General features: G+C 40.0%; 1 protein-coding gene across 3 annotated transcripts in view; it reads right to left on the reverse strand.

Moving 5' to 3' along the window:
- Positions 1-253: 253 nt before the first annotated feature.
- znf516 (zinc finger protein 516) overlaps positions 254-14,681 on the reverse strand; it is a 69,133-nt gene continuing 54,705 nt past the window's right edge. For all 3 annotated transcript variants that reach the window (XM_088929110.1, XM_088929109.1, XM_088929111.1), the window contains exons 3-6: positions 11,777-13,231; positions 6,985-7,089; positions 5,768-5,835; positions 254-2,141 (exon numbers count right to left, since the gene is read on the reverse strand). In XM_088929110.1, the coding sequence (XP_088785236.1) occupies positions 2,082-2,141; positions 5,768-5,835; positions 6,985-7,089; positions 11,777-13,231 (1,688 nt within the window). In that variant the 3' untranslated portion in view covers positions 254-2,081. The remainder of the gene's footprint in view (positions 2,142-5,767; positions 5,836-6,984; positions 7,090-11,776; positions 13,232-14,681) is intronic.

Raw genomic sequence — 14,681 nt, forward strand, 5'->3', positions numbered from 1 at the left:
AGTGTAACAGCAACTTTCTTTTATTAATTCAACTGGCTCTACCGAAAGACCAAAAATAAACTAATGGAATTACATGTTCAAGTCAAATGCCCATCTCAGAAATGGTATTTGAAGAATGTGGGTAATCAAATAAACCTCCATAGTAGATACAAGTGCAAACAGGAATGTAGTTACATGGCTGCACTGATGTTTCTCTGCAGAACGAGAAGAAAGCAATATGCAATGAAATAAATAACATAGCAAAACCAGATTTCTGAGCCAACGTTTACCAACAATTTCATTTTGGTATCTGATGTTGTAAAGGGTTTGGTTAGATAGAAACTGGAAAAAATATTCTCCAATGTCGTTTCTACTCAGCACATATCAAGTAAATTATAAAGAGCAACCAGTTGAAATTTAAAGCAAGTTACATAAATTGTACAATAATATCAGTAAAACAACATCACGCTACATGTTAAGCAATATAAATCTGTTACACGCCAATTACTATTCTGTATTCCAATATACATATCTATGTATATATACCATTTGATACATACATTTTTAGATCATTATTTCATTATTTTACAATTAAAAACTACTGGTGTTTGAAAATATATATTTATATGTTCACATGCCTGAAATTCCTATTTTTGTTTTACGGTTCTTATAAAATGTTATCAAGTTAAAAAAATCTAGCAATGTTTTTACAAAAATTCGCCAGTACAGTCTCTCTCTTTCCAAGGCAGCAGTAATTTTTTATAATGCAATAACTTAGGGCTGTGTGTGCGAAGGTCCAAACCAGATATTAGTTGTAGACAGCAACAGGTACAGGATCACATTATAAAATAAAATAAAGAAAGCTTTTAGTTGCATTTACCACATGGCTTTTTGTCCTAATGTGCCACAGACTTGCAAGTCAAAATAAAAGCTATTATTGCAATGGAGGTATATGACGTTTCTTGGAAAAGAATCCAGTGGACTCAGAAGGAAAATAAAACATCACTTAGGGCCAGCAGAACTGTGGTCACAAAGCGCACACATGATTTCATTTTGAGAGTGGTCAAAAGACTGCCAAACTAAGCCTTTTTTTCTCATGTATCAAGTACTGTGCTGCTGGAATCTGTTCATTGCACCTTCTGTTACTGCAACACCAATCAGTTCTTACTGTGAACCAAAACTGAGATCAAACTCTCTCACTTCTACATCATGCATTGCAGTAGTACCACCAAGAGTTCTTTGTGAACACAGGCTGTGGAATATATCCCTGTACTGAACAGGACCTGAGGAAAAAAAAACAGAAAAGCCTCGCCTTTTAGTGTTCTACAGACAATCTCAAATGCTTCAAGACTTTGCTTGGATTCTGGACTTCAAACTGCTAGATCTGAAGCAGCTTTCAAGTGTAACCAATTCTCCAGAGCACAGCAAGGTCCTCAAGGAAAAACAATAAGGGCAAACCAACTCAAAGGTAGCATGAAGTACATCCTGCATTTTCAAGTCCAATGGCTTTTAAGATTTGGTTAAATTCAGACAACACGGAGGGTCAGGGCAAAACCTTCACAGCTGTCCCTGCAAACCAAGGCTCTCAGTATATGGTAGCCTTTTATTTTGTATTCATGACATATTCTGAAGTACGCACCGTGTTGATCTGTAAATAAGACAAGATTCGGGAACGCAAGAGCTTTGCAATTAGAAAATCTCAAATATAGTCTAAAATGGCTGAAATCATACAACCAGTGCACTATTTCACAGTGTCATTTTTTCTTGTTTGTCTTTTTTATATACTGTAGATGCACATATATCAAACGGCGCTCACATTCTGAAAAGATATTTCAAGAAATCTTCTATGCTGCAATTCCAAAGATTCTTAAAGTATCCATCTCTAATACAGTTGCTGAAACTCAATGACATGTTGCAGTTCATTTTTTTATTTCTTTTTCAGTCATGAACAGTGGTTTCAGACACTCTGTGTTCCTTAAGCAGTTTCTCCACCTGCTCTCCCAGAGGCTGGCCAAAGTCGACAACGTGCGACTGTCTGCTTCTCGTATCGGGGTACTGCGTATTGTCGAAGGGCACGCGATGCACACACTGCACGTGAGTCTTTAAGTTTCCTTTCTGAGAGGCACTGTACGGACAGTATCTGCACTGGAACGGTCTCTCCCCTGCAGCGAAAAAGACAGACAGAACAGGAGACAGACAGTAAACATTGCGCTTCAGTCACTTTACAAAGCCAGCAGGCAACTACATAAGCTGGATGGAAACTACAGGCGTGACTGATGGGATGGTACTGGGTGCTCCATGGTCTTACCCTGAGGTTAAACTTTTAAATGATGTTTTTGTTGTGCTTCAGTTTTGCCAAAACCCTTTGATCATAACAGAGAAAACCCTCTTTTTAAACCTCACAAACAAATTGTAAACATGTCACTGCCCCCTTATCTACCTCTATATACAGTATATTGTTACAGTATTAGACAAATTGTTCTGAACTGGTCCATCAAAGTAAAGAAAACTTCCAAGCTCCAAAACCTGAAATTCAACATAATTAAAGTTAAAAACAAACAAATGTTAATACAAAACACAACATCATAATATCAGACACAAAAGTCCAGATTCAAGGTTGATTTGTTCATCTTGGAGAAACTGTTATCTTTGACAAAATGTTTTCTAAAATTCACCAGATTTGATTTTAGATTTACCAGTATTCCCCTTTCTTAAGGTGTGGTTGTACAGAAAATGTCAGTACACAAAATATTTCGAATTCAGCTTTTTAAACAATGAACTGCATAAAGCCATATCAGTTTCAAATACCTTTTGGAATAAGCTCTCATTTAAATTTAGCCACCAGGTTTTATGTAAAACATTTCAGATGTAACAGGCATTAGTAGTAGTTGGAGCACATGGTTATTAATTTGGCCTGTATAAATATGAGCCTATCGAGTTTCTCATTTATCAACATTTCTGCTTTATTCCTGCACAAGTTTGAACCTCAAATAAAACGACTCAATTTAGCAACTGCCACAGGAATTAGTGATCATTTACTGTTTAACAAAATATATTTTTTCTAAGTCAAAAAGGAAAACTCCATTTGAGCATTAAGGACTGAAATTGAACTTATTGGGTAAATTCTATTTGCTAACAAGAGGGAACATGTTTAGCATTCCCTATTCTTTCTATTAAGATTAAAAATATGGGACTGCTGCTCAGGGTAGTCTGGGTTCCTAGAGTAAATCAGTTTTTAACACATTTTTATAAAGTTCCGCCATTGCCCAGACACAAATAATGTTGTCCCAGGAGACACGTACTTTTTTAAGCCATCTGTATCAAGTGCAGTGGTTGGCTGAGAGGGGACTCTGCTCCACATAGATATACGCTGATAAATACTGTCCTATTACTTATTCATTTGAACAGCAATATCATAGACACTGCATAATGCTTTTAATTAAAATGATCTACTGTGCTTCACAATCGATCACATAAATAAACCATACAGACCTGAATGAAACAAATGAGTCTGCCATTTAATTGTACCTAATTATTATTTTGAAAAATGAATCTGAAAACAAGAACTTCTCCCCTAAAAACCAAACAAACACATATGAATATATCACATGAAAAAGCAGAAAGCAGACTATAAATCATAGCAATCTGCAACAGACTGTAATGCAGCAGTTTAAATGGTTAATATACACCGAGCACTATAGGACTAATGCTTCATCCTGGGAGTATAGCCAACAGAAAAAAAAGAAAGAAACAGTGTTCTAAATAACACAAAAGCTTATTTTAACTCTAATACATTGTGAACAATAGATTTAATATGGCCCCTGCCAAATACCTAATTATATACTGTACATGTATTTGAGAAGCTTACAGAATGTAAGCACCATTTGATGGCTGTCTGTGAACATGAACTACAATTCATTTAATTCATTTGTTGTTTTGTCTTTGAATAAATTCCACTGCATAAGCAAACTGGGAAAAGGCAACGATATTCTGAGGGCAAATTAATCTTTCCAACAGAGCTGACACAGAACAGTAAGGCAGGGTGAAATTTGGAAAGTACACCACTGCACAGAGCACAGAGAAACCGTGGCAGACAGAGCTGCCTCACAAACAATAAAACACCTTAACAGTAATACTCATCATGAACCAGATTCCTCAACGGTAATGTACCATTTCCTTTTTTCCCTGTTTAATGGATGATACTGCATCATACAGCTGGTGAGATATCTGAAACTGTACTTCAAACAAAATGGGAAAACAAAATTGGGTTAGCACCCACAAACCAAAATTTGAGTGGATCAGTTAAGAAGTATAATTTTCAGTTTCAAATTGTACATTTTTTGTTAATTAAGCATCAGTAAGAAATTGTATATGGTCAAGAGTTCATCACAGGTGATGAGTATAGACATGGGTCCAGCAGAACCAATTCAAACTTGTGCACTGTTCTGTCTTGCCTTTTCTTATTGAGGAAAAATGATCATAGGTATTTGATATTTATCAGATTAATATTAGGAGTCACTGCTACTTCATGGTCACAAACCACAAAATACAAAAAAAATGCACAAAATTTACAACAAAGTAAAAAATAATGATAGTTTTGATCGGTTACATCCACGGTTTTCATTTTGTATATCAAAGGAAACATATTGCCACTTTAGTGCGTATTTGATTTAGGCCTGGGAGAAATCCAAACCAGAAACTACATACTAATCACAAACAGCACATTTCCATGTTTCTCTTGGGTAGAGTCTAGGCTTCCACTGGGTTCCAGGAGAGGCTTCTGGGAAACATAAAACCTGCACTAGGCACGGGATGTCAAAATTGTAATTGATGGTGGGTCAACCCCTTGATTTCATCCTTCTAATTAAATCTCGGTTAAATTAAATTGCCTCTGTATTAAACTCTCTTAATCTTAACCTCTCCAATAAGTCCAAAGGGTTGCTTTCTTCTAGTACATTTTGTTACTTTTTTATTAATCAAATGATGCCTGTTTTGGGAAAGGTTCATGCAAAACTAAATCACTAACTCATTATAATAATCTCATTATTGCTGACATCTGGTTTTACAGAAGATTGTAACAGCATACATACTAATAAGAATTCTCCGATTTGTTTCTGAAACCTGGGAATGTATATTCATGTATATTTTCATTAATAAGCTAATTTAAGGAATTACCTAGAATATACAATTTTAGGTGTTCAGCTGTGAAGTCCTAGACTGCTGATTTGTAATGTTATTTAAAAAGTCACTATAATTATTCACAATTTATGTAGGAAGAAAATGTGCTATTGTCCATATCATTGGTATTGTATTAGAAATCTCTTGAAATTGGAAGAAACCTAATATAAGGACAATTTTTTAATGAATGAGTCCATTATTACATCTGGACAGGTAGGTTGTCCAAACCACAATACTGAAATGATTTTTAAAAACACCCTGGTGGACTGATGACCAGAACAACGAAGAATCAAAAGATCTAGAGACGAATGGCTCTATGCACTGCCACAATAGATCCACCAGTTGTATAAAAGAAAACTTCAGGCGGCCTTAAATCTGGCTGCGAGCTTCTCTCCCAGTCTAAAAAGTAGCTGGACTCGAGGCTCTGTTCACGAAACCCTAAAACACTGCATCTGAGTCACCTTCCCTGTTTCGTGATAACTCTTGACCATTAACATTGAATTCTTATATTTTTTATTCATTTCCCAAGATGAGTATCTCTGTTAGTAGAAAAAAAAGCATTCCCCAACACGCACATGAAACCAAACACCCAATTAATGATAAAACATACTTGTTTTGAGGCGTCTGCAGAGGTGGTGTGAACTTCAGTACCTCGGAGTCCATTAGACTCAAATACCACTGTGGGAACAAGGGGGCTCGTTAAAATCTAAGACTTCAGATAACGAACATTATTTGAAACCATTACAGATTGCCATCACCAGAAATGAAAAAAAGTAGCCTTTGGACTGAAAATACCAATTTAATATGACACTTACAGTTAGAGAGTATGCTAATGGCAGCCTGGGGCCCCTGCCCTTTTTAATTTGGACATTTATGCTGAAGAAAGCAATCACTGACAACATTAATTATAACTCTATGTATAAAGGGGACCCACTTCTTGCATTACTTACCATTTGGCCTCTGTCACTTTGCATCAGGCTGGCTTGTACATGCATCATTCACACTCTCAATAAAGAACTTACTTATCTCTCTGTCTCCTGCGATAAATGCAGGTTCCTTGATGGCAGAATGTTAAGAAGCGGGCAAAGGGCGCAAGTAAGAGGCAACTAATGTGTCTTCAGGGACTGAATCTGCACTTCTTTTGCAAACTCCAGATATCACAGCAATCCTTGCAGATGATGTCACGAGGGCAAGATACATATTTCTAAAAACTGGCTCAAACACAAATACATATGGGCAAATGGTACCATGTTGAAATGGACATTTGATGCTCATAATGCTGGTAGCGATGCATCTCATTAGCATGCACAATTACATCTCCCTTATTGACATCTGATTAATAATGTATACAATTTTCCACAGGTCAGCATCACAAGCAAATCTGATGTGCACTCAAAACCCAGCCCCTGCCGTCCAAGGACAGTGGCTGTGGCTCAGAACATTGACACACACTGACACACACACACACAGAAGACAGACTCACTATAAATGTCTACCTTTACGTGTTCAAGACTAAAAACTGAGTACTGCAACCATATCACTTGGGTTTACTTCATATTAAAAAAAAAGAAAAAGACAACAAATATCCCTTTTGTGATGCAGTGCAGAAAATGTACAATCAAACTGAACCAAAGAACGAAACCAGATTGTTTTAAAGATAATCAACGAAGGAATAACCTTTGTTGATTATGTTAAATTCTATTAAAATCAAGTATACTCTGAAACAAACCAGAGATGTTTTTTTCTTTCCTGTGATTCTTTGAAAGAGACCGGATATTTTGTCTTTGTCTTTTTTTTTTGGTGCCTCCAGAGTTAAAGAAGCTCTACCTGTGTGGGACCTCATGTGTGTCCGGAGGTGGCTGGGCTGGTTGAAGTTTTTTCCACATTCTTTACAGACATAATCTCCTTGTCGGACCGGTGACCTCAGCATCCCTGTGGTTCACAGGGGAAAAAAAAAAAAGAAAAAAGTTAAAGAAGAAAACATTATGCCAGGAAAAAAAAAATATCATTAGTATGTCTAATGTGTCATTATGCGAGGCTACCTTCAGGCCCTGGATGACAACTGTCAGCCTTCATCACGGCAGAAGCTGACAGACCAGACACACACAGGACTGCGAGAATGCATAAATTAGAGCCGATTAAAAGAGTCGCCCCGTGATGTGCCCGCTCCAGGACTGGCATGTCAGGTGTGCGCATTTCAGAGCAGCTGGATACACTTCCCAGCCATCACCCGGCTTTGTCAAGCGGGACATCAGGCAAATCACTGTGACGCCACCGTGGCAGCAGACAAGTCGCACAGATAATGGGAAGTGAGTGGGACCAGAGCTCGCCTGTCCCCCCCAGGGGCCAGGGACAACGCGCAGAGAAATGCAGAGTGAGCGCAGCCATCACGCCCCGATCAAACCTTGAGCCGTCCACCTGCCTGCTGGTGCTGTTTTGACCCGGGCCCTGGAAGGCAGGGACTGCGGACATCTATGAATGAAAGTGTCGCTGCCAGACCGCTCAGGCGCCCTTCCGCTGGCCTTGGTAAACATGTTTTCTGATCCATTAGCATTCATGGAAAACCACCGAAAACATCCTCATTTTCAAAAGGTCACTTTATTGTATCTGACTCAAAGGGCTAAAATGGAATGTGACGATATCTCTCCTGACACACGACAGAGACTTCATCTGTCCACAATGCATGTTTTATTTATTTATTTCAACATTGAGGCTAGCTACGTCAAGTTTTGTACTTGACCTTAGGAAAACGGCTACACCGAATACAGAAAAAAATGTCGGAATAGGGATTTTATAATCACCATTTTTCAAAGCAGCTGTGACTTAATTTAAGTTTTTTTTTCCACCCTTGCTTTGCATATTAATGGCATGAGGCTAAATAAAAGACAACACAAACCCTTCAGTCTGTTCCTGACAAGTCACTCTGAGTATGTAGTTTAGGGCAAAGTACATCAGATGGCATATGATTCTGATTTCCCTTTTACCAGTTCATGGTTTGGAAAAATTCTAATAGTAATTTGTAGTTTTTTTGTAGCACCTTTCATCAAAATGATTGCAAAGTATACTGTAAATAGAGGATATACCAATGCTATCCATTATGGAAACTTTGTTTATGTGTATTTTTAAAAGGCTGTTTTCCACACTGACTGTGCTGCTGTTCGCATTTTTAGTGATTTGCATTTGTGTCATAATCTGTTGTATCAATCCACACTTCATTATCTCGCGGTTTTATCATGCCTGAGGCTCCGCATTATGTATGCGCTTGTAAAATGACACATGGGGTGTCACCATCCCTGCTTTAGAAATTTGGGAATGAAGGCAGTTGTGACGTTTGTTTACATAGCTGCAAATGACTTGAGAAAATACCCCGAGATACAAAAAAATTAACAAATAACATAAGGACTGGAGTGTAATTTTACAATCTGTTAGTGTGTGGACAAAAAAGCTAAAAATCCAAACAGTCCTTCCTCTCCTGATTGTTTTTAATTCCTGATTAGCGTTTTGGAGATTGGATGTGTACCTGCTTCGGCGTCAGTGAAGCCAGTTTTCAATTGAGCCAAAAAACGTAATGGATTTGGGTGACTAATTATAAAACAAGCCTCTAAAAAACTAATATTTCTACAGCTTTTAAGGACAAATGGTTTTAGATTATACATGTACACCTTGAATTTAATTTGGCTGTGAGCTTAAATAAATGTTTTTGCTTATACTTGTGATATGGCTTTGTAACACAGAATTCATGGTTCACAATAGACACAAATGTGAATAAAACCTTCTAGCATTAAGAACTAGGTAGTGCACATCCACATTTCCTTAGTGAAAATAATATCAAGGCGTGCAATTCTGTTATGAAAATAAACTTTTGTTCTTATCTGAATCTCATATTGTTTCTGCTTACTGCTGGTTAAGCTCTCTAGCACTGCTGGGGGCCACTCTAGGGAAGGTACTTCCCAGACAGACGATCAGCAGAAGTGAGGTTTGATGTTTTCAGAGGGTTAGGATGCTTTGTTCTTACTTTTGTCACATTTCATTGGTTGGGGTGACACATTGTGCAGATGTTCATAAAATCTTGTTCATATGAGATGTCACAAAGCCAGCAGAGACGTTATGTTTCTGAAGCTCATGAGCAGAGCCTGTAACGCATTAACACTGTCCTTTAACGGACCTCCTGCAAATCCATTTTCATATGTCACCTTCACCCATTTTGTCATCTTCATCTCATGACAGGTATTTCTTTTCAATCTAAAGGCGTCAGGAAAAAAATAACTGAAGGAGACAAACAAAATGCTCTATGTCAAGTAACCCCCAGTTCGTTAAGTATAGTGAAAACTACTCAAAACTTTCTGAATTTAATTAAGTATTTTGCTCTGAGCAGAATTTCCCTTTTAAACTTCAACGACACTTGACTTCAACCCTTTGTTTCACTACCCTGTTTGACACTTCCTCTCTGAATTTATTATTAGGAACCCTCCTCCCCTCATCAGACACATCACTGGATCTCCAAGAGCTCAAACGGCACATGGCACCTACACCTCACAGTACTCTGAAACAGCTGCAGTCCAGTCCCATCCTATTCCTCTCACAAGATCATTTTCAGTTAAGATGGGAATAAGGGTAGAAGTGTGTAGGACTGAACTTCATGTTTTACAGGCCAGAGAAATTACAGCTCAGGCGTTGTAAGCTGCGGCGATGGGGGTAGCCATGTCTTTTATTGCTTAAAATAAAAAGAAAACTTTCTTCCAACTGTAGCTTTTCTGGACATTTCCTAGTTAACCATAATCTCTTCTTCCTTCGGGCTGGCTCGACTCAGAGGTTCAGTCGTTCCCTCTGTCTCTGTTTCTCTCACGGCCTGGGCTAACCCGCAGTGTGTCTGTCCTTTCGTGTGTGCCTCATATGCCTGCTTGACGTGAACAAACAGGGCTAGTGTGACACAATATGGATGCATTTGTGACCAGAGTTAAAACGCAAAACCTTAATCCATCCAAATTACAAACACAGAAGACCAGAGAAGAATTAACCACTGAAACTAATGAAAGTCATTTTACCAATGAGAGCAAAACAAACACCAAAGGAAACAAGAGGTAAGGAGAGAGTCACTCCATACATACCACATACCCTGTACTTAGCAATTCAGCAGGTGAGACAAAACAGTGTCAAAAAGGGAACAATGCTCCAAACTTTTCTGATTAAGTGGGTACAGAAAATGAATTGTTGTATCTTTCATTATACTGTGCTCCACATTTTGTGACTTCTGAGTTAATACAGCTTTATAAATTAATTACTGAGACAGGAGCAAAATCAGCAGGGTCAGCTCTGACACCTTGGACCTAAAGAAAAATAGAGGCCGAAAGTGGCCTGTCAAACCTACAGCAAGTACTTGACACAGTGCAAAGAGCTCTAATGACCGAAGGTATGAAAGAAAGAGCAGTTTGGTGTATGTCAGTTACTTTGATACAAATGGGCAAACTTCAGTGGTCTAACAGAAAATGCCCAACTCACAGCTGTCAGTTTTGAAAAGCACAATGTGTGAACAAGACCTTGACAGCTTCCTCGACAGTTCATCATCCAGATGGTTTTCACACGGCAGTGGCTTGTTACAAGATTTTAATGGGGTTCTCTCTGGAGTGGCTTTTCCAGTGACTCCCGACTGTGTGGCTCCAGTCAGGGAGCTGACTGTGCCAGTAGAAGCCGGAGCTTGCTGTGTTCTCTGTGTGTCAAGTTCTCGGATCCTCTGCCTACACCTCCTTGCCCACCTGCATTTGTGACATCACAGAGGGGTTACCAACCAGGCTGCACTGACAGAGTCGCAGACCCTTGGTTATACAACTAGCTCACCGCAACTGGGATTCTCCAACCAGAGAAGCGTTAGTGAGTCACTCTTTCAATCAGCAGCACATCTCCTGTCACATGCCCTATCTGCCACCGTTCAAGCCTTAGACAGCTGGCAATTCCACATAACTGGAGATTCCTAATCTATAAAAAGATGCAACTGCATAAATATTATTCTTCATTGTTACATACTGTGAAATTGCACCCTCTTATACATATACACATGAACAACTAGTAAAACTAGCCTATGTATTTCACATTGTCACTTTAATAATAAAGGTGACAATAGAGAAACCTATCTTGCCAATAAGAAGTTCAAATGAGCTGTTCCCCGCTTCATTTCATATCTATGTCCGAATGTATTTAAAATTATAATCGCTTTTCACTACCTGCTGCACTCCCTGACCATATTTGCACCTTGTACTAGAGGAATCAGGATATGTATCAGGATATATATGTTAGCAGACAACAAACTGTTAGCTATTGAAACTACTGCCATGACCCTGACTCCCTCCACCTGTGCTTATTTTGACGGGACACAAGTGTTAAATGGCATTTGGTTAGCCAGCTGTCCAAATAAAAACATTCTGTGTGCAACTGTTCACTGGCTCCAGCTGAATTGGGGTGAAGGTTACAACTCTGTTTTCAGCTCAGGGTTAACACTTCAGGTTACGATTAGTGCCGGCATGGGCACAGAGATTTGTGCACAACCCAGAAGATTCATCCTGTGGTGTTTTTAAGGAGACTTATGGAGGACAAGCAATCAAAGCCGGCTAATATTCCACCTTACCTGTCTGGTCCAGCATGGGATTGTTGGAGCCCCAGCGATGGTAGAGGGTGGCTAGGTCATGAGTGTTGCAGTTCTTCAGGAAACTCAGGATGTCCACAGATGTCTCGGGTCCTTCTGACAGCTGCTCCTGCTTCATCAGGATCTGCAGGGAGGGAGATCCTGGTGCAGCACCACTGTGTGTCTGCGAGCCGCCCAGCATCCGTCCACTCGTACTGTAGCCTTCTATGGCACGGCCATCCCCCCTCTGCTCTCGCTGTGTAGATGTAACTGGGGTGATGTCTTGCCTGTTCTTCTGCTGACCTTTCATAGGGGAGTGATACGACGGGGGCTGTGCAGAGAAGGCTTTGGCCTTCGTGTGCTCAGTCAGGCCATGCTTGCTAGAGAGCATGAAGCCCAGCCCTTCTGGGGGGAGCAGGTATTTCTCCATATGCCTGCCTCCAGACTTCGGGTTCCCCGGAGGCCGCTGAGGCGCCCCGACATTCTTTTCAAAGGCTCCGGCAGGCGCGACTTTGGGATAAATGTCCACCTTGGGCCGGACGTGCCCTGCCTCGCCATGCTTGCTGCAGTTGCCCTGGGGGTTGCCGGGTTTGTGTTTTTTGATATGATGTAGGCCTGAGACGTTGGGGCCTGCTTTATCTGCGGTACAGGAATCTCGGCCTTGGGATGTGCTGGGCTGGCTGGAGCAGGCCCTGTCCTTTGGTGTTTGGGAGCCACCTTGCAGCGGAGGCCGTGTGCGGGTGATTCTGGGACCGGGAAGAGGCTGGCAGTCTTTCCCATCTAAGACTGGAGGAGGCCCCGTGCGTCTCCGCTGGCTCAAGAAAGCTAAACTCTCCTTGGGGCCTTTGAAGCCATTTTTCTGGACCCACTTTGGAGCCATTTCATTGCTGCTAATCTTGTGTGAAATTCTTTGGTGCATCCACAGGACCTCTGGGTAACAGGTAGTGTGAGGACAGTACAAACACTGGTGCCTAACCAAAGCATTCTCCGCAGGTGAGGTAGATAGGTCCTCTGTGTCGCTTTCGCTGCTGCTCCGAGGTCTGGAGCATGTAGAGAGATTTAAAGGGGTGGTGTCATTCTCGTCTTGTAGTCCACTCTCTTTCTCATGCCCTGATGACTTGCCTCCTTCGACAGGTGGCTTCTCTGATGACCTCTGATCAGCACTTCTCCTGAACTCAGCCTGACCTGGCCTGGGATCAGTCACTGCCTCCTGGAGGCATTTGTAGAAGTCCGATGGGTCACAGGGCTGCTGGGCAATCTTGGAACTCGTTTTGGAACACCTTCCATTCTCTCCCTGTTCACGAAGCTTGCTCTGTGGCGAAGAGCCGTGACTGGGTTCCACTTCTGAAACGGCGAGCTCATTCCGGCTGGCCACATGCTGATCTTTCATGTGTGACATAAATAAGGAGGATTCCGTAGTAGTAAAATCACAGTGGCTGCAAGTGTATGGCTTTTCATCTGTAAAAGACACAGAGGCACAAGAATCAACATATTGACCCTGTGTGCATATGTGTATGCATGCATACAGATGAATACAGTTTCACAAAACACACTGAATCGTGATTTCCTTTTTTACCTTCTCAATGACTCTCCAAACATTGTCCATACAAAACTATCCCACTGTTTTGTACTATTTGCTAATATAGCATGATATATAGTAGAATATTATGTATTAAGATCACAGCTTTGGGCCATGTTAATTTCCCTATCTGCCGCTAAAGGAACTGAAACCTGTCCACCTTTCAGAAACCAGCAGAAAAACATTCTCAGACCCAGCAAATTACACACTCACTTGCTGCTATTTAAACCTGATCTAAGAGGAGATTAATAACATGGACAATACATAGACTGGTGAGACAACAAAACATGACATTTCTATTGACAATATTTACCGTATTGTTCAATATTTCCAAGTTAATTTAAAATGTATGTGTCTCAAGTTTTGGCAATTGATTTTGTCTGCTGCAAATTATGTCACCTTTATTCACTCTCTTCATTTCCCATCAATGAATCATGTTATGACAATGTGAGACTTGGAGTTCAGATAAGCATGTTACAGTACATGTGCATCCTATCTTGTTTGGAATACCATGTCTCTGATGTCTAGGTAGGAAAGACTTAGCCTTCCTCTTAAGAAAATGTTAAAACTCTCCTTGTTGGAAGTTTTAGTCACTCTAAACTGCAGTTACACTTCATAACAACTTCAGCAAGGAAAATAATACAAAATAATGATACACGTTCATATGCATTCAATATGAATATGAGGAAATCAGCTTTAATGTACAATAACTCTGCATTGTTTCCTGGACCTAATTTAAAGTACTGTTTAACTGCTATCCCAAGGACTTTAGAGTCAAGCAGAGAGCTCTAAAGTTCTACAATCAAATATTTCAAAATCTGTTGGGCTCAGAGCAATGTTACACAGGAGACTGGCTTAAGGCAAACTACTAGACCTCTGGGTCACACACTTTGCTCCATGCACTCAAAACATGAAGCTATGTGTGTACGGGTATTAATGACGGAACAGGTACAGTACTGACAGTATTGTAACTCCTGAGAAACAGGCTTTGTGAGAGCAGGTGAGGAAATCTTCATAAAGCAACTGTTAACAGCAATTGGAATATCCTTTAGAATTGTCTATTTTCAACTCACAGAGTTTCATTTCAGTGCAGTATGGAACAGTAAATAAAAAGAGAACAATAGAATAAGAGTGAAAATTTCATTACTCTCAAGTACAAACATAAAACAATTGTGTCAGTGTCAGTAGGGAGGGGGAGGCTGGTGTCTGTTTTTGACAGAGCATTGAAGAAGCCAAATATAGCTCCTAAAATTCTCATAATTACTGGGAACACAACAAGGGAATTTATAAATGAACATTTACATTTTCATTTCATTTTGAACATTTCAT

This window comes from Atractosteus spatula, chromosome 12 (assembly GCF_055471065.1).
Source record: "Atractosteus spatula isolate fAtrSpa1 chromosome 12, fAtrSpa1.hap1, whole genome shotgun sequence".
In the NCBI taxonomy this organism is placed as follows: Eukaryota; Metazoa; Chordata; class Actinopteri; order Semionotiformes; family Lepisosteidae; genus Atractosteus; species Atractosteus spatula.